A 25,002-nucleotide genomic window follows, 5' to 3' on the forward strand; every position below is an offset into this window, starting at 1 on the left:
AAATGGGGCAAAACTAATGTCTCACTTGGCAACATAAATTTTGGGCTTAATTGTAGTTGTAAGTTCAGGACTACCTGTACATGGTGTGGTAGTAAGAACTATTAAGTCATTACAGCATGCCAAAGCATGAGATGGAAGCATAACCAGGGAATGTAGAACAAAAGGGTTTCCAACAAAGATGGTTTGTGCAATCCTGCTCAGTGGTGTATTCATTTCTTGCCTAGCTTTATCATATGGGAGTCCACGCAATTAATTCAATATTGTAGGTAATCGTAGTATCACAATGTTTGTGAATCCCTACTCTAAAGTGTAAACAAATTTCCTCCCAGCTTTAAAACATCTGCACATCTGATTAGTTTAGCAATCCAAATAAAATATGTGCCGTATTTTTCGCTTCATAAGATGCACTTTTTTTCCTCCCAAAAGTGGGTGGAAATGTCTGTGCATCCTATGGAGTGAATATGGGCAACATGCAGCAGTGGCGAATGGCAGCAGCAATCCCCGCCACCTGGAACAGCTGATTGGCAGTATTCCAGGAGGCCTGTCCAACCACTGATCAGCTGCTCAGAGGTGAAGTATCCAACATTCCCCGGCACAGGCAGCAGACATGGAGGAGGCAGGCTGTTTGCTTTTTGCTGCAAGGACGCTAGCCAGATGAATACCGGATGAACGCTGGGAGGCAGAGGCAGATTTTTTTCCCTTGTTTTCCTTCTCTAAATCTAGGTGTGTCTTATGGTCAGGAGTGTCTTACAGAGCAAAAAATACGGTACCTATTTGCTAAAGAACTTCTGTCTTCTGAATTATGCTATGGTCCCAATTTCTGAGATACCATTCCTGAACTCATTCTTCAGCATAAAAATATTTAGTTTTTAATCATTTATGTTGTTTAACATTGTTTATGTAGGAGAGCATAAGCCATTCAGAGTCAGCTGATGACCAGAGTGGCATGTAAACCTAGTAAAATAAGAGAACTAAATAAATTATATAATCCCTAATTTAGCAAAGAAAGCTAGGATGGGAGGATGCCAGCTAAGGAATAAATAGAAGAACAAAGAATAAATGCAAACCCCTGTTGAAAGTATTATTCCAGAACAGCCTTTTTCCACTCGGCATCCTTCAAAAATTGGGAACTGCAACATCCAACATTCCCACCTATTTTTTTTTAATATTGGCCAAACATGATTTTAATTGGGGAACAAATATTTTCTCTTGATTTCCCTCCCTGCCAATTGCTGCTTACCTCCAATCTTACTTCTAGGGAGAAGGCTGTGCAGATTTAGATATGGATTGAGTGGAATCTTGAAGTCTTTTGGTGGCTCTCCTAGGAGAGAAACCTGAAAGGAAAACTGCAATAGTCATCATTTCCTGGACTGCTGAATGTAGTTTACTCCAATTAAGGCAAGTCACTTAAGTCTGGCCCTGGTTTAATTACCTAAGTAGCAACACATAAAATCTCCAAATTCTTAAGTAATTAAACAAAAAACAAAAACAAAACCCTAGGTAGTTATCTTTAATTCCAGCTCTATACATTATACCATGAAAGTAGTTATTTTGCATTCACTCAGATTTTAATGTCTGCAAGTATCGGAACTATAAAAGCAAAGCAAAACAAAGAATCCTTAATGAAAATAGATCTGCAAGGAAAGGGGAGCATTAGCCAGTGCACCGGGCAAAGAGCTCTGTTACAAAAAATAAGAGTTTCTTGTCTAAATGACTACAGTAAATAATGATAAAATTATGTCATTAAATAAATGCTCAGATTTTCACTAATATAAGGTGCTGAATATTAAACTTGATGGCCCTACTTACATTAGCTAACTGAGGACCCTGAGGACCATTATCTGATCTGTTATCAGAGGGTTTCTGAAGCCCACTGATCATAGATCCCAAAATGGAGGTAGTGAGACCCTGTAGGCCAGGTGAAGTCAGCTGAGGTGCCTGGGTTCCCATCGCAGCATTCTCCCTCTCCATTGCCAATGGTCCCAAGAAAGATGGCAAGGATAAGTTTGCAGAAGGCAAGACAGTAGATTTCACAGGTCCTGGGGAAACATCAGCTGGCAAAGAACCACCTGGGAAAACATGAATCCAGTAAAAAGTATATTCCAAATGATAGCTATGAGAATTAGATAGTAGGCTAAAACATCAGTCTATTTACTGAACAAATGATCACCATTTGATGGGCAGCATTTTAAGGAGCATTTAATAGCCAACCTTGATAATAAACATCTTTAGAAATAGGGGCTCCACAGATTATTCATGAGCTCCTTGGCAGCTTGCCAATACAAGTAATAGTAATAGAAGTAAAAGAAAAACCTCAGGTCTACATAACCTCAAATAAAGGTATATTTCTAGTCATAATCTATTCACCTGCTTTACTTTAAGGCTAAAAAAGTCACCAACATTTTGTGGGCATGAATTTACACAACTTACAGGAATTTACAGAACTATAACATTTTATAGAACTCCCACCAATAGAACTTGCACCAAGTTTCTGAGAAGAGCAGCAAAAACTGTACTGAAATCCAGGGCAAAATCAAAACAAAAATATCAATTTCCATCTGAAGGTCAGCCTACCACTGTCTATTCAACTAAAATAAGTCTCCTTTCAGTTAAGCAAGTGAAAAGTTAACTGAATGAGAAAATTGAACCATTCCAACAGCTTGCTATGAAACTGTAGGAATCTTCTGAAATCTATATCTTTTTTATCAAGAATCCAAGAAAACTTCCTCAACTTCTACTGGAAACCCCTGCTTAAACTCTACAGATTGAAAGCTTTTTTAATAGGACAACTACAACTAAGAACTTACCTGAGGACATCTCTCCTAATAACTGATTTCCGGCCTGAGAAGCTGGAGAGTTCGACATTCCCATAGTATTGTGCTGCAAGGAACCATGAGGAGACTCTCCCAAGATTCCAGGTTTCTGCAAACAAGTCAGAGGTTTCAAAAAATTGTGATTAAAAGATACATACATGCATTAAAAATCACACAAGACCAAACTATAAGCCTGCCAGAAGCAGCTAATGTCAAGCAAGGTAATGCCAAAAAAGAACTAAACAGAAAGAAATATAGAAATAAATTCAAGTGACCTGGGATGTTCTATGAGAGAGACAGAAACTGGATCCTGTAAACTTACATACTACATAAAACATCTGGCAGAGGAGTGCTAATATATCTCTACAAGTTTTGAAAAAACAGAATACTTGGAGGAAGTAGGTGTCCTGATGACTTTGATATATCCATTTAAAATTTTAACCTTTGTGGAGGGAAAGACTTTGACAGAGTTTAGCTGCCACAAACAGTCTAAATTACAGTATTTAAACAGGATCTAAACAGACAAGATTCCACAGCACAAGTGGTTAGTTTAGTATCTCAATTTTTTCACTACTTTGAAGGGTTAAACTGCAGTACCAATCAATTTTTGACAGGAATACTGACATTTCAAAGTTAGCTCCAAAAGTTCTAATTGTCATTTTCTTCCATTGCTATAATAATAGGTGCATTCTATCTCAAAACCAAGCTGTAAAGCTGTATCTAGATCCTAGAGAAGCTAAAATATGAAGAAAAACATAGGGATGCATCTTGAATCCAATCCCATTAAATATAATACTATCCAGAGGCTCTTGAAAATAGAAATGTATTAAACAGGTCTGATATTTTTATGTCTGAAATTAAGAACAACCTCTCATTCCTTAAGAAAGGGGGGTGGGGGAAGAATACTACATTTTTGTGAAACAGCAACCCATGAAAGATCAATATACTGTATATAGAAGTTAGATCTCTTATTTTTACATGACTAGCTGGATACCTGTGCTTCGCTATGAAACTATGTGATGGGGCTTGATAAATCGACACAGCTTGAAAATTAATTAGTAGATCGGTCTTTCCTCTCTCCTTCTCTTCCTCAGCCTTGCCCCACAGAACCCTATCCTATCCTATCCTATCCTATCCTATCCTATCCTATCCTATCCTATCCTATCCTATCCTATCCTATCCCCTTCTCTCCCTCAGCCTTGCCCCACAGAAGCCTCTTCTATCCTATCCCCTTCTCTCCCTCAGGCTTGCCCCACAGAAGCCTCCCCTAGCCTATCCCCCTCCTCTCCCTCAGGCTTGCCCCACAGAAGCCTCCCCTATCCTATCCCCTTCTCTCCCTCAGCCTTGCCCCACAGAAGCCTCTCCTATCCTATCCCCTTTTCTCCCTCAGGCTTGCCCCACAGAAGCCTCCCCTAGCCTATCCCCCTCCTCTCCCTCAGGCTTGCCCCACAGAAGCCTCCCCTATCCTATCCCCTTCTCTCCCTCAGGCTTGCCCCACAGAAGCCTCTCCTATCCTATCCCCTTCTCTCCCTCAGGCTTGCCCCACAGAAGCCTCCCCTATCCTATCCCCTGGTTGCTGCTGTGAAAGTGAACCTCCTCTCCTCTGCTTTTGTTTTGCATTTGGAACAGATTTCTTTTCAGGTGGGGAGGGGGAATACAACTCCTTAGCATCAGAGCCTGTTAATAATAATATGGGAAATACTAATGCTCTGATGGTCATTTCGAAAAATCCTTTCTTAGTGAGCACCTAGAAGCCAAGAGGAACATAAGTGGCAAACTTTAAATTTATAGACTGTACGGTTCTGGAGATTTCGTGATTACAGTGTGTGTGGTTTTCACTTTTATATATATAGATTTATATAATGCACAATGTCTCATTGGTTCAGCTAGCTGATAGGACAAAATTGATTATCTCCGGAATCACAAAGTATGCAATTCTGACTACACAAAGCTGCGCTCAAAGAGATACACAGATAATAAAGTAAACCTAAATACTGAATTAAGATCTCCTTAGCATCCATTGCTTTCTTAGGATCCGTAATGGGCTTGTATTTAAGACATGCACAAAGTTATGGCAAGAAAACATGCTAGTTATTTAATCATACTTTAAACATTAAATTCTTAGGCTACATTAGGCTACACTCTTTGAAATTAAAAGTTCAGTAACACATTGTACATCTTCCGCACTGAGGCCACGGTATGAGAAAGACTGGAAAATGGTGACTGCAGTGTACCTTTCACTAAGCACAAACACTACACACATCTGCACACAATCAGCATATTTCCACACAGAGACCAAGCCTAGCACTCACATGGAATATGGCCTGGTTTTCCTTGTTCTGCAGGAGCTGTGCCCAGACCTGGTTTTGGACTAAGAGCAAGTTTCCAAGAAATGCCTTCTGGAGCAGAAAGCACAGAAAGACCAGAAATAAGAAATTTAGAAATAACTAAGTGCTAGAAAAGCTACTGAGAAAGAGATAATTAGAAAGCAAAGCTTACACTTCACTTTTTCTATGCATATATACTAGTGCCTAAGGACATTTTGATCACCACATGCAATACTGCAAACTGCTGTATTTTACACTAACAGCAAAACTTAGTTGCAGCTGCTGAACATAAAACTAGATTGCTTTGATTAAATGACCATTATAAAATTTGGTTAAACACACACACTCACGCACACAAAACATACTTCCAACTACAAAAGTAACTCTTGAGAAAGAACTGAATCATATATTTGCATGAGCACACTTTAGACAAGATATTCTGTGTCTTATTTTTTTTAATGTGAATGGTGGGATAAGCAGCTATGTACAGCAACCATTCCATGACAAAAAATTAACACTTTTTCTACTTGTACCCTTGGAGAACAAGTCACCTGCTGTGCTTGTGTTTGATTCTGGAGTGCCAGCTGAAGTTGAGCTGTGAACAGAGCTGGGTTGGTTAGAAGAGATACCGCTGGTGGTGCTCCAAGGATTCCTGAAAGAAAATCAATATATGTAGTTTAATTCATCCTATTAGGAAAAATGGCAAGGCAACCTACCAATATTGCAAAAAATATGAGATAAAACAAATTTTGAAATTCTTAGTCATTGGAGGCTCATAACATCTTATTGAGTTTGGCTTTTGATGACTAAATTTGAAGGGCTTTCCCCCCAAAAAAGTTTCTCTTAATGTTATTGCCTGATAGCACTGGCAGATTGATTGATTGGCACAATCACATTGGGTAGCCTAACAAAGAGTTTTAGTAATATTTTGGCTTTGCCTAATAAAAATGAGAAATGTATACATTCAAAGAAAGAATGGATTAATCTACTAAGTAAGTCTAGGAAGGACTGAAATGCTTCACAAGAGTGCTGCATGGCATAAGCCATGCTTTGTTTTTCTAAGCCACATTACTGGTTAGCTTAGAACATCAGAAACCAAGCCTAGTTTCTAAGTACAAAATATTTATACCATAACTGCTTTTTCTAACTCAGATAGTGAGAGGAAACCAAGCATTATCAATGGACTTATTATAGGTTGGAAGCTTATAAATATCCCATAGGTCAAGCCCCCAAGTAGCTTTCAGACTCAGAATTCTTTATCTGAACGTGCCTTGCTTTCCTCCAATGGCTCCATGAAGTAGGGGGTTGAGTAAGAGTTGGAGAGATGAAGGATTCCCCAGGCTGTTCAGAATCTGAAGTATATTGGGTTCAGGTAGAAGCCCTTTACCACGGTTAAGTGCCTGAAAAAAAATAGCAGCAAAATCAAAAAGGTATCTGGATTCTTTGACAGAGAAAGAAATATGCATTGGTAGCTCTTATATGCAAGAAGAGAGCATCCATGTCCAAGTTGAAATTTTAATTATTACAGCAATGTGAAGCATTAGTCAATTTTTTTTGCTTATGGAAAAAACTTCTAGTTCCTGCAACACATATTTTGTGTTACCTATTAAGGGATAACTGGAAATATGGCTATCATCAAAATATTGGATAATACAGGTAACATCTATAAATAGTAGATCATGACTAAAAGACAACTGATGAAAAGACGAGTGTTTGTTAAACTACAATGAAAATAAAGAGGCCTGTGTCATTCACTGAGATGCATAGCTTGCTCCAGGCCAAAATAAAATTATTAAAATAACAAAGCATAACATATGGCATTGATTAGCAAGAGACAAATTATATACAGAATCAGTACTGCAAGCTGAGACTTACTGTTGCCTGGGCAGCTATCAGAGCAGCGAGCATACTTCGTCCAGGAGGGCCTGGAGCACAGAAAGAGACTCTGATATGGTTCCCAGCAAGTAGAAAGCCATTGGTAGCCTGCTGAACCATCTCTGCTATCTCAGCTGACTCATATTCCAGGACTGCAAAGCCTTTCAGCTGCCCATCCTGACCACATGCCAGCTGTGTGAAAGGGGGGGGGAACAGCATTATGAAAATGACCCAGTTACTTCATGTTTTTAATGGAATCAGCAAGTCTTCCTGAATTAGTTGGGAGAAATAAATGGGCTGACTTTACATATCGGTATCTCATTAAGCTATAATATTGTTTATATTACTTTGTTTTTGGCTGAGCACATTGTTTGCGCCCAGCCAAAGGATCAGACAGTTGAATATAAATATAATCAATATAAATATCAAAGACATGTTCTGAAAAATGTTCTTATCTAGATATGTTCTTATCTAAAGAGATAAGAGCTCCAGACTTTCCTTGCTTAATGTCTCTTCTTTTTGTCTTTTGGGTTTTGCAACTGACTTCTTCCTTACTGCAAAAATCTCCAGTGCAATCAAAACATTCCCCAGAAGACATGTATTTTGTTTAAATAAAATATTAAGTAAAACATTGTAAGGAAATGAAATTGCATCTGAACTAGAATATTGTGTCTTTCACCCTTTTCAACCCTGTTTTTTTAAACCTTTGCTACTGAAATTACACAAGGGCTATAACTAAATTAAGTGCTATGTCAATAGAAGCATTATGCACATAAAAGAAATGCTCATCTTTTTATATGTAAGTGCCTAAGTAAAACCTTCAATAGTTTTTTATTGAACATTCATATCAAGAATAATGCAACCAACATGTTTTGTACATCAGTCATTCAAATAAACTATGTGGCTTCTTTCATTCTGGCTCATGTATGTGACATGTAAACCATGGTTTATGACATAACATTCTAAGTTCATCCGTACTCTGGTTATTCATGTAGCAGATTTTGTCCATATTGTTATTATTAGGTGGTCATAAGGGTAACTCCAATAACATTATCTGTTCAAAATTTATAAACCAATTAGAGGGAAACAAAGCTGCAGAATCCATGGCATCTTTCAAAATCAAATAATCAAATAATAATAAATAATAATAATAATTAAAAAAATCAAATAATAATAATAATAATAATATGAATGTATTTAAGAATTAATTTCTAACTCTACTGTTCAGTGAAATTCTTGAAAAGAGGAAGCAAATGCTAAGAATTGGAAGGTCTAAGGAATGATAATTTCTACAGTCACTCAATTAGACTTTGAAATACCCCTATCCATTAATATGTGCCTCTCTTGTCCATATACCAGTATACTTTGTTGGAACTCAGAGGCCTGTGGTTTTGGGGCTCTTTTTAACAATAAAAAACATGTCAGTGCTGAGATATAGGTGGGGATTTTGAGGTGGGGATCTTTAAATTATATCAGGCCCGTTTTAGTGTTATTCTCACCAATTTCATAGCAGAAAGACTTTCAATTATTGAGAAATACACATTTTCTTTAAGCTTAGAAAATTCCAGATGTTTAAGAAATTAGGACAAAGAACATTATTGTACAGGGTGTACATTCTGTTGCATTCATAAGAGCAATCCATATTTAATTACAGCTTGACAAGGGATAAGCAACATAATTTAGCAACTTGGGAAAAGGATTCTACATAGGGAGAGTCAGCTAGTCATGTGCAGTTGTTGGGATGTTACATAGATACCAGCAAAGCAGCCTATTTCCCCCACAACTAAGATCCTTACCTGACAGAATATTGGAGGACAAATGGCAGAGAAGGTCTGCTTTAGTTCTTCAAGATCATTATAACTGTGGGGCAATTTATCTACACATAAGCATTTTGAGTGAATAAGGTCTAGAGTCAACTGGTTGACATCTGTCCAATGAACATACAGAGTCCGTGTTCCCAGCTGTTTGCCCAACAGGTCAGACTTTGCTCTGGCTGCTGAATCCTTTTTCATGTACTCCACAAAACCATAACCTTTCGAGTGTCCCTTTTTCTCACTGTATACTAAGAAGCAACGCTCTAAGTTCCCAAATGGTCGAACCAGATCTTCAAACTGCTGCTGTGTATAAAGGTGGGGCAGATTGGCAATGCACAAGAGGGCATCTGTGGGTTGTAGTTGCACTGTAATCTCCTTGTCTCGCAGTGTGCTCAAGTGAAATTTCTTAATGGCTGATTCTGCCTGTTCCCCATTTAATAAGGTGACGAAAGCTACAAGAAAAGGAGGATATAAAGGCAATTGGCAAAATGCTCCACAGCAAACATATAAGCAAAGCTCTCTTGAAGATTTCTGACAGAACATTTACACAATTATAAACAAATGGTCTTGGTTGAATAATCAGAAAAAAATTACTTTGTGTTTCCACAGTGTCTGGACCATAAATACTTTCAAAAAGTTGTCAAGCATGGTTGCTTTTTTTTTATTTATTTTCCTCCTCCTAGTTCTTTATTTACACTTCTCCATGATAATGAAAGTGAGGGTAGTATAAAGGATCCAGATACTGATCAGGTCAGATTCATTTCAAGAAGATAATTATGTTAGAGAACTTTCATCTGCCGCCTCCATTTTGTCAACTCAGACTGTAGCCTTGTTATTTTGTAAAATAAAGAAACATTAACAACATATATCAACTGTCGGTATTGTACTAAACTGGGCATGGATCTTTAAAGATTGCTTTCTTTTCTTCTCTCCTAGCACTTTATATTTTCCTAGTTTTCAAAGGAGAAGAATGCCATTGTATAAGAGGGTCTGTTTTTTTTAATTCAGACGTCAAATTCTTCACTTCCTACAAGTTATTCTATCAAAGACCTTTTTGAATATAAGCAAAAGTACACGTTTTTCCTCTATTGTTTATCATTATACTGGATTTTAAAGGCACTTGAAAGCAAAAAGTCTCAAGGATCATGAAAATGCACTGACAAGGCTCTGCTCATCTTTCTGTGCACTTTTCAGTAATGTATTTGCCTAACATATTTGAAGTACATTTCTAGTACAACATTTTGTTTTTGATTGATACATCTTTATGGACACCAACAAATTAAGAATCTTAATCTCAACTTTTTCTTAGAGCTAGATATGTATATGTTGTTATTTAGGGAAGAAAATATTCATCGAGCAATTTTAAATCTATCTTCAGAAAGGCAAAAAAATGGACTCTTATAGAATGCTAACCTCAGAAACTGCATCCTAAAGCAATGCAAGTAGATGAAAAAAGTAGCAGCCGTGAGCTACTGATAGCTTGTTCCTACCCTGCATCTCAATAAAGTTAATTAACCACAGTTAATGCTCTTTACAACTAAGCAAAATTTTTCATCAGGAAATTCATGCATTCATATTTTACACTGATATAACTAATATATTAATGCATCAAAATAACTCAGCTTCAGAGAGGGAGAACAGTGCTTTTTAAATTTAGTGATTAAAAACTCATGCAGAATACAAAACAACTTTTCCACAGTTCCCCCCACCCTCCCCCAATTTTAGGGAGGGCATGGCAGACAATATTTAAAAATACTCTTCCACTACCATTAACTTATTTCTAATATAACAGAAGTGCTCTTAAAACCCTCCAATGTAAATATTATCTAGAAAAGCTATATAATCTGTGGATATTTTCCATTGAAAAACTGGGAGGATATTTATCAAGAATAGGGTATTCTGCCTTAGGGTAGGGAGATCTAAATATATTATTCATGACATTCCAACCCTCAATTCATAGCAAAGCGCTTTATAAATACAATTTTACTCACCTGTTCCTTTGTATTTGTCCACAAAACAATACTTAAGTTCGTAATCACTCAAAAGATCATGAATTTCCTGCATAAAATTAACAAAATAAATCATACTGAGGCAAAAACATGAAATAATTGCTTTTTTTCCCAATTAAATGACTTCCTGTCATCACTCCACTCCCTTTTCAATAGTCTACAGAATAATGCCAAGTCAGAGCACTATTGCTAACATATTTATAGTAAATGTATCCGCAATTTTGGCAGAAATTATGTGAAAGCATAATCAGTGCTTTGAACAATGACTATTTCCAAATACATAAAGATTTGAATAAACAATGATTAAAAGAGCACAGGGATTCAGGTAGTCATAAATGTGTTAATCATCTCTTGTTAAAGAAAGCACTACACCCGAGGTAATTTTTAAAAAATCTATTTAGATCAAAGTTGAAATTTGTGCATTTTACTACTGACTCAAACATCAAATGTACATTTGTTTTTAGGATTTTCTATGTCTAAAGCAAATAAACGTACTATTAAAGTAGTTGTTTTAATTATTGTATTATATTGTAAGATAGCCTAACTACATATTAAACTCAAATGCTATTTCCAAGTTGATCAATATTTTGTTAATGATTTGACATTAAATACTAAATAAATAAAATGCAATTGATCACAAATAAAACTACAGGGGTCAATTGTTTCAAGTTTATTTTTACTGTGAAGGTACAACAGGAAATCACAAACCACTTCTCTATCATTATGAAACTGGAATTTACTTTTTATGTCAGACAAATCAAAATTTGTTAGCTTCCAGAGCAGATACAGATACCAGTTCTATCTTTTATATGATATTAGAACTCTCATTGTGTTTGTCTGTTTGTTCCCTCAAGATATCTAAAATCCACTAACTTAAGGAATGCATAAAAAATCTTGGACTCATTACTCCTATGGAACTGAAATGTCCACATGTTCTGACTGGTTTTATTTACTATGACTGCTACAGTGTCCTTGAGGTTATATGTGATTTTTGACATTCCCTGCCACCTTACCACAAAAGCAAAGTTAATAGGGAATCTGAAAGGAAGTTCTAAATCTCTCCCACTCCAACTATTATTTTGCCTGCCTGTGGTCATCCTCTTTATCTGTTTAGGTAAGTAAATATTGACATTATCAAAGTTGGTTTGCCATTAGAATTATTTTTTCTATTTATGATATATACCGTTCTTAGATGATCATGGGACTGTTCACAATTGGGAAAATAAAAGAAGAAGCAGCCTGAAATGCAATGTTCATTCTGGTCACTGACTGCACTACCTTTTTCTCAAAGGATAACTAATGGGTTACAGGATTGTCTAGTACCAAATAAAATGAGGAAAACTTAAGGAAGATAAGCAAAAGTGTGCATGAATTCCTTACAAAAAGTATAAACTTGATTTGATCATGAACAAGGACAAGGTAGTACCTACACATAATCACTATACATTTTTTCAGCCTTCAGAGCACTGAGTTTTGTTTTAAATCAGTAGAGTAACTGTTATTATTCAGGAGTAAAATTGGTAACTGTAGCTAGTGTTCACCTTTGTACACAGTACTCTAATATTACAGAAATTCAGCAACCACTAGCAAACAGTTTCTTATACCTCTTTGCTGTCATCTGATGATCCTTGTTTTTTCCCAGCCCAGATCTGATAAACCACTTATAGGTGAAATGGCACTGCAAATTTAAACATTTCATTATCCACTTATTAAGCACAAAATCCTATGTCCTTAAAGTTGGTGATTTGGGGATGGGAGGGGGGAGTTGACTATAGGCAAGTGTTAGAAACTATAATTCAATTTTGGTTGAAAAAAATAAGCAAACTCACAAGCTACCAACTGTGACACAATATTTGAGACACGAATACAGTCACAATTTAAGCATTCATCTGCAGATGATATTGCAACCTGCATTTATGTATTAAATTATACAATCATCAGGTGTTTTGCCATATATTCAGACGCTAACACTTTTCTGCTCAGATAGTTTATGAACTTTAAACTGCACAATTGAAGCACATACCAAATGCGACAGTAAAGATAAATAAGTCAGGCTCACTCAAGGTCATACTCCCCATATTTCTGCAAAAGAGTTGACTCCTCTCCATTTCCTAGACACGGGAAAAAAGGGAAATCTACCCCATAAATGGACATTTGTGAACCTAACTGAAATATGCCTCCTACAGAAAATTTGAAACAATACCACGGTGCATAGCACTAACATAAGCTTAGTGCAACCCTGTGGGACACAATATTATTTGTGCTTTTGGAAAAACAAATACAATTAAAGGCAATTCTAGAAGCAACTTTATGACACTATAGAAGAAAGCAATAGAACTTAGAAATTAAGAGATCCCAACCAAACAGTAAAAACCTATCTATGATAGGGTCACATTTTACCAACTAGTTGTTGAAATGGAATATTTGACAATTTATAAAATGAGGATTTCCCATAAAATTTGATTCTATTTTTTGACAATGAGAACCACTATATTATACAGAAAAAAATATTATCCTCAAGACTGGGCAGAAATTAAAATAAGGCTTTTTATAACAGAGTATCTTTTGATCCTTTAAATTAAAAAATCTAAATAATCTTTTAGGTTTAAATTAGAATGTTATAGAATAGCAGACAATTCTAACTTTACCTATTTTCAGTTTGTTTACTTTAATCCTATTCTGAAGACTTAAGTTTTAGTTCACCTTTAATTTCAAAGTTACAGGCAAATCTCTTCAGCTCTGATCTAGCCTAGTCATTAACATTAATAAATGTTCAGCATGTGATTAATATTGTATTTTTTCTTAATATTAATTAATACATTTATAAGGCTTGCAGAATAACATCACATAATCAAACAGCGGAACTGTAAATTGTTAATATTTCCCCTCTCCCATCTCTTGGGATCTGTTTTAAAATCAAAAGCTGCTTTACTGCATTGCCTAGAATCTGTAAATATCTCTATTTTAGTATGACTGTTATGGAAGCTGTTTTTAGCTTATCTGGTTACGGTTCAAAGAAATACTGCAATTCAGAAACACTTTAAACAGCTACAAAAGCCACCTAAAGATGAACCAAAGGACAAACCATTTACAATGTGCAGAAATGTTTTGGCTGGTAGAGTGTTGCAGGAGGCCACTCAGCCAAAAATGGGGTACGTGTGCACGCCCCCCTGTGCCCCATTTTGGCTGCCAGAGGCACCGTGGGCCGGTCCTTTGCTATTTCCAGGCTGGCCCACAGGCCTTGAGTTTGACACCCCGGCTGTAGCTTCTCCTACTGAACTGGTTCCTGTATGAGTGTCATAATAAATTTCAATCGTGAAACAGAAGGCCATTAGCCAATTCAAAAGCAGAAAGTAACAATTTTCCCACTTTAATGTACATCTAATCTTTGGTAATAATGAAGCAGTTCCCATTCAGAGCTGTGTAATATTATCAATTCCTAAAAGAGAAACCAGCAGACTTGGATAATACACAGTATTTCAAACAGCAGAGTTATTGTTAAATCTAAATTTAAAAAATCAGGGCTCTTAATTTTTTGCAGAATGGTTTGTGTTTGCATCTTGTGCAATGATTGTACACTAAAACATTATGCAATTTTGTTTTTCTTCCCAATATGGAGAATGGGACATTCAATAATATTTAGAGGCTCTTACAATAGAGGAAATTTCTAGTTATTTGGCAATAACTATTGACAAAGGTTTTATACAAATTTCAAATGAGAGGTATTAAGAACCCCTACAAAGCTTTGAGTGAAAGTTTTAAGGCAACTGAGAACAAAGATAATTTAACAGATGTACAAAAAGAGGAACTTAGAATGCTCCATAGTAATCAATCAGATTACTAATCTTTTGAACACAACTCTGCTAACAGGGTAGTAGATATCCAGGGCTTTCAACTGCATTTTTTTGTCCCACAGCTTTTCCTGGAAAAAAAATAGGGTCAGAGCTGCAAAGAATATGACATAGTTGCATTCCAACAATTATTGGTGACTTAGCAAGAAAGTGGTCCTCGTATTCCAGTTTAAATGTGCTCCCTTTGTACTGGAATACATGATGCTAAACATTATGAAAACACGAGTCTAAGGAATGCTTCAAACAAAAAGAGAGTTTCAAGACAGTCTTTTCCCTTTTACACTATCAGGATATATATATTATTTACATCATAGCTCAGGTTTAACTTCAAAGTACAAAAATATTAATTTACAATTTTGTTATTTTTCTGAAAACTATACATTTTCAAGTACGGTATCACAAGGTTTGTTTTTTAAAACTGCAGTGAATTCATAGAGCTTTTCATAGAAAGCTTGCCTATAGTAGACTCTTGATGATTACTTTCTTAAAAAATAAAATTGTTTCTGATATGCAAGAAAAAACAATCTGTCACATGTCTGCAGAACCTGCAGATATACTTTATAGAGAGCAAAGGTTCATGTCTACTTCTATCCTCCCTTTGGCCACAGATCACTGCCACTTAATTACTGCCAAAGTAATTAATCACTGCCTTGAATTTTTATTTATTTATATCCTGCTTCTAAAATTTTTATCAACAACTCAAAGCAGCAAACATATCTAACACTCCCTCCTCTTTCTTATTTTACCCACAACTCCTCTGTGAAGTGAGTTGGGTTGAGAGAGTGCGGTTGTTCCAAGGTCACCCAGCTGGTTTTCATACCTAAGGCTGGACTAGAAATCACAGTCTCCTGTTTTCTAGGCCAGAGAATGTAGAAGAATTAAAGCCATTTAAAGACTGACTGGCCAGCTTTGAGTAGACAAAAAATTCGAGCATTTGAAGCAGACTCTGAGCCAAGGTAATCTATATTCTCCATAGTGTAGAAATGGGAGGTGCCAGTCTGGGTATTCCTTGCTCTAGCTCTATGTCCTGAGCTGAAAAGTTCTGAAGATCCGCCTCCCTGGTGACGTCTCTTCAGTTTTTTTCAGCTCAGCACAGCTCATGGTTGCAAGATTTTAGCTCCTGAGCTTTGAGCCAGTTTAAATAATTTCTTTTTTCCCTGGATTTTCTTTCTTTTTACTTTCTTTTTATTTTGGAAGCTGCTTTCTCCTCGTTGCTTGCAGGTACTGTTTAAAGGGGGAGCTCTCCGGTTTTGGATTGAGCGTGGGGGGGTGGCTGTTGTTCTCCCCTCAATCTCCCTTATCGTGTGGGCGGCTGTGAGGGGCTAGCCGGCTGGCTTTCGCCCCGGTCCCTCCAAAAATTCCTCGGAAGCCTCTCAGGCTTCACAGACAGCCGCGGGAGCCGCGCGCGCCATTTTGAAGGGCCGCGGCCTCCCTTTGATCACCGCTCGTCAGCTGGGAGGCGGAGCGGCGTTTTTGGGCCTTATTTGCCTGTTTGAGGCCTTTTCTATCTTGCTGCAGCCGCGCCAGCCGGAATTGGCTGGTGGTTTTGAAGAAGGTGCCTTGGCTGAGGAGTGTGGGCCGGGCGCTGGGCCACGCTACTCCCTGGCCGGCAATGGCGGCCTGTAAGTCGCGGCGGCCTTCGTCCCCGCGCATTTTTTGGCGCGAATTAGTCCAGCCGGCTGTGATCCCCTGGCAACCTTTGAATACAGAGCTGGTGTTTTTTTCTTTCCTTGGGAAGCAGAGGAGAGAGTGGATTTCTGACCAGTGCAACTTTATCTGCGGGTTTGCTTGGCGGCCTGATCTGGTATTGCTTCTGATTATAGAGAGAGCCTTTCTTTGAACTGGGCAGTTGAGGAGCGGCCATTTTGAGACCTGGGAGCCATTTTGTATTTTTTTGTTTTGTTTTTTTGCAGAGTCTTTGGAATTTGGTTTCCTGTGACTGCCATCTGACTTACCATCATGGGGGATGCTGACAGGCAACCATCTTTCTCTGCTGAGGGCTCCTGGTCACCTCTACCTGACAGGGGTAGGGCCTCTAGGCCACGAACTGCCAGCCTTGCTGCAGCCAATAAAATTAAGGCCAAGGCTAGAGCTCGCCCCGGGCGTTCCAAGGCTGAGGAAAAGTCAGCTCAAGTTAGGCACCGTGCTTTGGACAGAGAATTCGCAAAGGCCGCTGCCATTAATATGGCTGCTGACCCCCCTCAAGCCACTGTGCCTGCGCTTCAGCCATCAGTTCAGCCTGTGGAAGATTCTGTCCCTCAGACTGTCCATTCTCCTACCTTGGCTGGGCCATCCAGGGCATGGTCTCCAGAATTGCAGGCCGAGCCCCAGCAATGTCCAGGGCCTTCTGGTACCAACAAACGCCCTGAAGCCACCTATACCCCCACAGCGGCTGGCCTTCGCCAGGATGAAGGGGGGGAGCAGGAGGTTCAGAATTCCATGAAGTCTTGGGTGGAGCAGGCTATTAGGCAGGGCATTGCAGAAGGGATGCAGCTTCAGTCACAGATGTTTGCCCAAATGTATGCCCTTAGACCTGAGGTGGAGTCCCAGGGATATCTTGCCCCTTCTGAGGATTACCTTGGACAGGTCTCTCCTTCCCCTTCTGAACTAGTTGACTATGCAGAAGATTATCTGGAGGAGGGAGAGATTTCGGATGGGGATCAGATCCAACCACCCAGGCCCGCTTTCAAAGGTTTATTTAATCCAGCCCTTTTGAAACCACTTCTGATTAAGGCCAGGGCCACTGCTCGATTGGGTCCTGACCCAGCACTCTCTGGTACCCTGGGTGCTGGAGAGCAGGATGATTATCTTTTCACAGAACAGGCGGTGGAGGCAGATACTATTCCTATCCCGGGAATGTTTCTGGACATGATCCGTAGACAGTGGGCGACTCCAGCTCTTCCCTCCAGGGCCTCAGGGCTGGACAACCAGTTGTTTACGGTGGATGCGGACATGATCAACTTGCTGGAGGTTCCAAAGGTGGACGCTCCGGTGGCGGCTCTCACCTCTTCTTCTGTTTTGCCACCTGATGCAGAGGACGCCTTAAAGGCAGAAGATAGGCGAGAGGAGACGGCACTTCGTCGTGCGCACCAGGCGGACGCCTGGGCTGTAAGAGCTTCTTCGGCAGCATCCTTTCTCACCAGAGCGTCGGTCAAATGGCTTCGCCAGCTACAAGGCCATTTGGCACCAGATGATGTTCGGGCCCACCAAGACCTTTCTAAGATTCTGGCTGCAGCTGAATACACGGCGGACGCTACTTTAGCAGCTGCCAGGTTCTCTGCCAGGGCCATGGCTTCGTCTGTCACCGCTAGACGTATGCTATGGCTACGCCATTGGCGTATGGACGGGAAGAACAAGTGGAAGTTGGCTTCCGCTCCCTTTGAAGGGGGGTTTCTTTTTGGACAAGCTTTAGATCCCCTACTTATCGAGACTAGGGATAAAAGGAAGGTACTCCCGTCCCAGAGCAGGCGAACGGATTTCCGTTCATCCCCTTACTATAGGCGGCCCTCCTTCCGCCAGGGGGGAGCTGGGCCAAGCTTTCCCCGTCAGCAACGGCCCTTTCACTCCTCCAGACCTAATTATCAGGCAGATAGATCAGCCTTTCCCCGGGGTCGCCAACAGTCATCCAACAAGCCCTTTAGGGGCTCCAGTGGCAGAGGGGCCAGGAGATCTAAGTGACTATCCGTCACTGGATCCTCTTGGGGGCAGGCTCGGCCTGTTTGCAGACCGCTGGGACGACCTCACTACAGACAATTGGGTGAGGGAGACAGTAAGAGCAGGGCTCTCCCTCGAATTCCTTTCATCCCCTCCGAGGCGTTTCCTCCGCTGCCCCATTTCTGGAGACCCGCTCAGGCGGGAACTCATGGAATCGGCTATCCAGCATTTGCTGGATATCCGGGCCATCCAGCCGGTTCCACGGGAGCAGTGGGGGCGAGGGTTCTATTCCATCCTATTTGTCATCCCAAAGGCCTCGGGAGGGTGGAGGGCAATTCTAAATTTGAAGGGCCTCAACGAGTTTATCGTCTACAGGAGGTTCAAAATGCACTCCCTGCATTCCATTTTAGCCGGAATCAGGGAGGGAGACTCCCTAGCCTCCATAGATTTGACCGAAGCCTACCTCCACATCCCAATTCGGCCGGAGCATCGTCAATACCTGAGGTTTTGCTATTCAGGCCGTCACTTTCAATATCTTGCCCTGCCGTTCGGGCTGGCCTCCGCCCCCCGGACGTTTACCAAGATTCTCTCTGCCTTGGCGGCGTATCTCAGGTCTCTTCCCATCAGAATTCAGTGTTACCTCGACGATCTGCTCATTCAAGGGTCCTCCCAGCGGCGAGCGGAACAGGACTTGGCCACGACAATACAGGTATTGAGGGACCACGGGTTCTCGGTGAATCTGGCAAAGTGTCATCTCGTACCTTCTACAAGGTTAGTTCACCTGGGGGCCCTGATAGACACGATAGCGGGGCAGGTCTTCTTGTCCCCGGACAGACAGGACAGTATCAGGGCGCTGATTCAGTCCATTCAGGGATCCCAGACAGTTCAGGTAGCCCAGCTATCCCAATTGTTGGGGAAAATGATTTCTTGTATGAACATAGTTCCCTGGGCCAGGTTCCATGCGAGACCACTACAGTGGTTCTTGCTCCCCTTTCAGAAGGCAGGAACGAGCTCATCCAAGATGAGGGTTCAGGTTCCCCCACGGGTCCTACGATCCCTGACCTGGTGGACGTCGGGGGCCATCCAGAAGGGGTGCTTCTTCAGGGAACCCCGCAGGGTGATAGTAACGTCAGATGCCAGTCTGACGGGCTGGGGGGGCCATTGCGGGTCTCAGGTGGCCCAGGGCCGATGGTCCTGCCAGGATCTATTCCATCAGATCAATTGGTTGGAGCTCCGGGCTGCCCGTCTGTCTCTTCAGACCTTTCTACCGCAGGTGAGGGGGCAGCATGTGCTCCTTCTCACAGACAATACGACGACGAAAGCCCATATCAACAGGCAAGGGGGAACTCGTTCCGGGCCTTTAATGCGAGAGGCGGAGACCCTCTGTCTTTGGGCAGAGACTCACCTTTTGTCCCTGACAGCGGACTACATCGCAGGGACGGACAACGTAGAAGCCGACTGGCTGAGCCGAGCCATTGTGGATCCCTCGGAGTGGAGGCTCCATCCCAACTTGTTTGCGGAGATAGTCGACCGGTTCAGCCGCCCGGTAGTGGACCTCTTCGCCTCCCCAGCGAACGCACAACTCCACCTTTTCTTCTCCCGGTTTCCTGCCCCAGGAGCGGCGGGGGTGGACGCTCTGCGGACCCCGTGGCCCAGGGGCCTCCTTTACGCATTCCCTCCCCTACCCCTAGTCCCGGCCGTCATTCGGAAGTTGATACTGGAGGGGGCGGAACTGGTTTTAGTGGCTCCTTATTGGCCCAGACGCCCTTGGTTCGCCGACCTGGTCGACCTGTCGGTTGCCACTCCCTGGCGGATTCCCCCGGACAGAGTCGCGCTCAGCCAGGGCCCGGTTCAGCATCCGGACCCACAGAGACTGCAGTTAGCCGCTTGGAGGTTGAGCGGGGCCTCTTGAGACGGGAGAACTTTCCGACCAGGGTCATCAGGACTATGCAGGCGGCCAGGCGGCCCTCCACCACGCGAATATATGAGGCAACGTGGAACAGGTTTGCCGGGTGGTGTGCCTCCAGACAGTTGAGCCCGACTTCAGCATCGGTGGTGGAGGTGCTGGAGTTCCTGCAGGACGGGTTGGACATGGGACTTTCCACTAACACTCTACGGCGACAGGTGGCTGCGCTAGGCACTGTCTTGACATTTGGGAGGTGGGGCTCCCTTGCTAACCATCCGAGGGTAAAGATCTTTCTGCGTGGGGCGACTAATTTAAGACCGCCGCCTCTTCACCGTTATCCCACTTGGGATCTCGCTAAGGTTCTTCAGGCTTTGACTAAGACACCTTTCGAACCATTGAGGGAGACTAGTCTCCGTCTCCTTTCGTGTAAGGTTGCTTTCCTTGTGGCCGTCACGTCTGCCCGACGGATCTCAGAGTTGGCGGCTTTATCGGTGCGGAAAGACCTCTGTATTTTTCATCCCAACAGGGTGGTTCTGCGGCTGGACCCTGCCTTCCTTCCTAAGGTCAACTCATTGTTCCACCGAGCACAGGAGTTGATCCTGCCAGACTTCTGTCCTCGGCCTCGGCACGCCTTGGAGCAGAGCTGGCACACCTTGGATGTGAAGAGGGCCCTCCGTATTTACATTTTTAGAACCTCTTCTTTCCGGAAGACGGAGGCTCTCTTTGTCTCTTTTCAGCCGTCGACTCTTGGCCACAGGGTGACCTCCTCCACGGTGGGACGCTGGATTAGGACGTGCATCTCATCTGCATATGAGCTGCAGGCTCTCCCGGTGCCTTCAGGGATAACGGCCCACTCCACCCGCAGTGCTGCCACGACTGCGGCCTGGTCTACTCAGGCGTCAGTGGAAGACATTTGTAGGGCGGCCACATGGACTTCTCCCACTCCCTTCATCCGTCACTATAGACTTGACTCCTTCGCTTCGGCGGAGGCGGCCTTTGGGAGAAGGGTTCTGCAGCGGGTTCATGAAGATCCGGGGTCGTCGGCCCAGGACAGCTCCCTCCCTTAGGGCTGGTCAGTCTTTGGTATATCCCAGACTGGCACCTCCCATTTCTACACTATGGAGAAGGGACGTTGGTCTTACCGTGATACGTTCCTTCTCGTAGTGTAAAATGGGAGGTGCCAGCCCCACCCTGCTTGAGGCTGCCTGGACCGGCTCCCCTGGTGGAGCATGTTGTTTCTATCTTTCAGTCTGCGTACATTGGCCTGGACTGCGTACCATTCGCTTTCGCTTCGCTGGCAAAACTGAAGAGACGTCACCAGGGAGGCGGATCTTCAGAACTTTTCAGCTCAGGACATAGAGCTAGAGCAAGGAATACCCAGACTGGCACCTCCCATTTTACACTACGAGAAGGAACGTATCACGGTAAGACCAACGTCCCTTTTGCACCAAAGAAGAATATCTTTTTAAAAAGTCTTATATCACTACAAATTAAGTTTATACAGTATTACCAATATTTTTTATTTTTCCCCAGAGATTCAGTAGTCATTATCAACAGAGTTTAGTTTACTTGCCCTTTTCCAACATCTCAAGGCAGACATATATAGAATTCTGCATAAACTACAGAAGAATATTCCTCACTATAAAATTTCTTATCAAATTATATTCCCTTCATCTTTTTAATACCCTTTCTCCAAACCAATATTTGGAAGTTTAAATAGATTATCTTGGCTTTAACCAAACATATAGGGGAGGTACATATCTATTCACTATTTTGTCTCAATTCTTGACTTTTGCTACTTCATTATTTAGCAACATGGCTTTGATCAGGCATTCATTTTTCACTGTGTTTTTCACCTGTTTTCGCTGCCAGAGACACCGCAGGCTAGTTCTTTGCTATTTCCAGGCCGGCACTGCGGGCCAGATTTAAGCACCCCATGGGCTGGATTTGGTCCACGGGCCTTGAGTTTTACACCCCTTATCTATAGTAACAGCTCTTTTGAGAATTTCGGACTAAAACCTCTGCATTAAATATTAAGCATTGGATCTTCTTGGCACAAACCACAGCCCAAACTACACCTTTCCTCTTATCTGGAAAAGATCAGAATCATTGTTTAGAAACCAACAGTGGAAACTGTTGGATTATCGGATGGAGAGAAATGGATATACTTGTTGTGGTTCGTTGACTGTTAGCGGAGATGGCAGTCGAGTCAGATGAGTCAGAGGAGATGGAGTGGGTGCCTGGGTTACAATCGGAGCCAGTGGCAGGTTCTGAGGAGCAGGAGGTCTCAGAGCCAGATACAGAGCAGGGCCCATCTATTCATGCTCAGGCAGAGAGACAGCTGTTTTTGGGGCCTGAGCTGAGCAAGGGGGAGGAACAGCTGGGCCCTGTCCCAGATGTGCAGAGAAGTGCAGAGAGGAGAGCAATGCAGGACTGAGGGCCAGCTATCCAGGAAAAGAAGGTGACCTTAACAAGCCCCTCCCTGGCTGGGATATAAGGAGGAGGGATGTGGGAGCAGTAGTGGGATTCAAGTAATTTAACAACTGGTTCTCTGCCCTAATGATTTCTTCCAACAACCAGTTTTCCAAATTGCTCAGAAAGTTAACAACCGGTTCTCCCGAAGTGGTGCAAACTGGCTGAATCCCACCACTGTGAGGGAGGTGTGGTTGTCGGAGACATCCATTCATGCTCCAGAAGAGTTCCCTCCGGCAGATTCCTTGCCAGGATTACCTTGCCACTAACCAGGTTGGTCAGGACTCGTGTTGGGATTGAAGTGCTTAATTGAGACTCCCTGCGGGAAACTCAGAGACTGCTATGGCTTGTGAGTCATCTACGGTCGGATGTGTGACCTGGAGCTTTGTCAGTGAATGCCTTGTATTCCTGCCTTTCTAAATAAAAAGGGGTTTCTCCTCATGAGTAGGCTGTTGAGTGGAGCTCGTGAAGGCTGGGTCAGAATGATACTGCTTGACCAAACTGGTTCATTTTATCTATGAGCAATATGTTTAATTAGTTCTCATAATATTTTCACATTACCATTTTATTATGGCTTCTGAATATTTGCTCTATAAACTGCAGATTTTGTGTCCAGTGGTACACAAAATTAAAATAAAGATATGGTAGCATCGAAGTGCTATGATGTCACAATTTCTCATCTTGCTGGTGACTGAATAGCTTGGTACCTTGGAAAACTGACAAGACCCAAATATTAATTTGTCAAAGTAAACCTAGAATCCAAATGTTACATTTCCATCTGTAGCTATAACACTCAAATGTTTAAATCTAGAAAATCTGTCAAGTCCTACGGCAGTATTTGGACTAATAACAGACAGCTGGACTAATAACAAACTGCTTGAAGGAAAATTGATGCTTTATTTAGAAAATTTAAGACATGCTTTCAATTAATCAAATGCAGATTAAACAAGGATAGCTATCTTAAGTGCCATTCTGAAGGAAAAGATAAATATAATAAATAAATTAGCACTTTTCCTGGTTCCCTACAACTGATCTAGTATGCAATCTACCTCAGGCTTTTAAGTAAATATTTGTACATTAGAGAGGTTTTTTTACAACATAGGAGGAAAAAGCTAGTGTTCTGGGCAGCCACATATTAATTTCAGCATAAAGGCCTCTCTAAGAGAGGGAAACAGAGTTCATCCAAAAGGCACAGAAAAGGAAGGTTACAGTCTTAATGCTCTACAGTATGTTAATATACTACAGGACATTCCAATCATTGATCAACTGCATTTCAATGGCAATCAACTGCAATTTCCCTCTCCACCAAAGAAAAAGATTAAAATATTAGGAGATTAAGCAACAACACAGGGTTATACTATCCCATCCTTCAAATAAACGTAACAGTCATGGTTTATTTTGCAAAATGATAAACATTACCAAGCCATGGTGGTTAGAATGCAGTATTGCAGACTACTTCAGCTAACTGTCAGGAGTTCAATCCTCACTGGCTGAAGGTTGACTCAGCCTTCCAAGATCAGTAAAATAAGGACCCAGATTGTTGGGGGCAAGATGCTGACTCTGTAAATTGCCGAGAGAGGGTTGTAAAGCACTATGAAGCGGTTTATATAAGTGTTATTGCTACTGTTCCTCAGCCAACTTGGCTTCGTTTTTGCAATATGCATGTAATAATGAAGAGTCTTACTGGCATTTACAAGTTTTTAAAGCATCTGGACCTGATTGACCTAACTTCAGAAGGATAGAAATTCCTGTCTTTCTGTTCTCTTACTTTTTAGTTTTTCAGTACATAGACTACTATCTAATAACAGCTTTATTAAAAACCTGGATTTCTGGAATGTTTTATAAAGTAGCAGTAAATGTCATGCTAAAGAGAAAAAAATCTGGAAATTTTCTTCTATACAGTGTGTGTAAATTATTGATTACCGGTAGTCCTCAATTTATAACCATTTGTTTAGAGATCATTGGAAGTTACAATGGCATTGAAAAAAGTGACATATGACTTTCACACTTATGACCATTGCAGCATCCCTATGGTCACTTGATCAAAATTCAAGGGAACTGGCATGTTTTTATGATAGTTGCAGTGTCCTGAGGTCATGTGATCACCTTTTGTGACCTTCCAATAAACAAAGTCAATGGGGAAGCCAGATTCACTTAACAGCCATATTACTAATTTAATACCTGCAGTGATTCACTTAACTGTGGCAGAAAGGATGTAAAATGAGGCAAAACTCACAAGTGTCTTGCTTAGCAACAAAAATTTGGGGCTCAATTGTGGTCA

The 25,002-nt window shown here is 41.4% G+C and overlaps 1 protein-coding gene across 2 annotated transcripts in view; it reads right to left on the reverse strand.

The window, feature by feature from the left end:
- RAVER1 (ribonucleoprotein, PTB binding 1) overlaps positions 1-25,002 on the reverse strand; it is a 34,602-nt gene that overhangs the window by 6,247 nt on the left and 3,353 nt on the right. Inside the window, exons 2-10 of one of the 2 annotated variants that reach the window (XM_070935222.1) lie at positions 10,821-10,887; positions 8,812-9,281; positions 7,016-7,207; positions 6,411-6,540; positions 5,692-5,792; positions 5,126-5,212; positions 2,808-2,922; positions 1,810-2,069; positions 1,241-1,334 (exon numbers count right to left, since the gene is read on the reverse strand). In XM_070935222.1, the coding sequence (XP_070791323.1) occupies positions 1,241-1,334; positions 1,810-2,069; positions 2,808-2,922; positions 5,126-5,212; positions 5,692-5,792; positions 6,411-6,540; positions 7,016-7,207; positions 8,812-9,281; positions 10,821-10,887 (1,516 nt within the window). The remainder of the gene's footprint in view (positions 1-1,240; positions 1,335-1,809; positions 2,070-2,807; positions 2,923-5,125; positions 5,213-5,691; positions 5,793-6,410; positions 6,541-7,015; positions 7,208-8,811; positions 9,282-10,820; positions 10,888-25,002) is intronic. The other variant, XM_070935223.1, reaches the window with a different exon arrangement.

Source organism: Pituophis catenifer, unplaced genomic scaffold (assembly GCF_029215685.1).
Source record: "Pituophis catenifer annectens isolate HBS135680 unplaced genomic scaffold, rPitCat1.0.hap2 SCAF_2, whole genome shotgun sequence".
NCBI lineage: Eukaryota > Metazoa > Chordata > Lepidosauria > Squamata > Colubridae > Pituophis > Pituophis catenifer.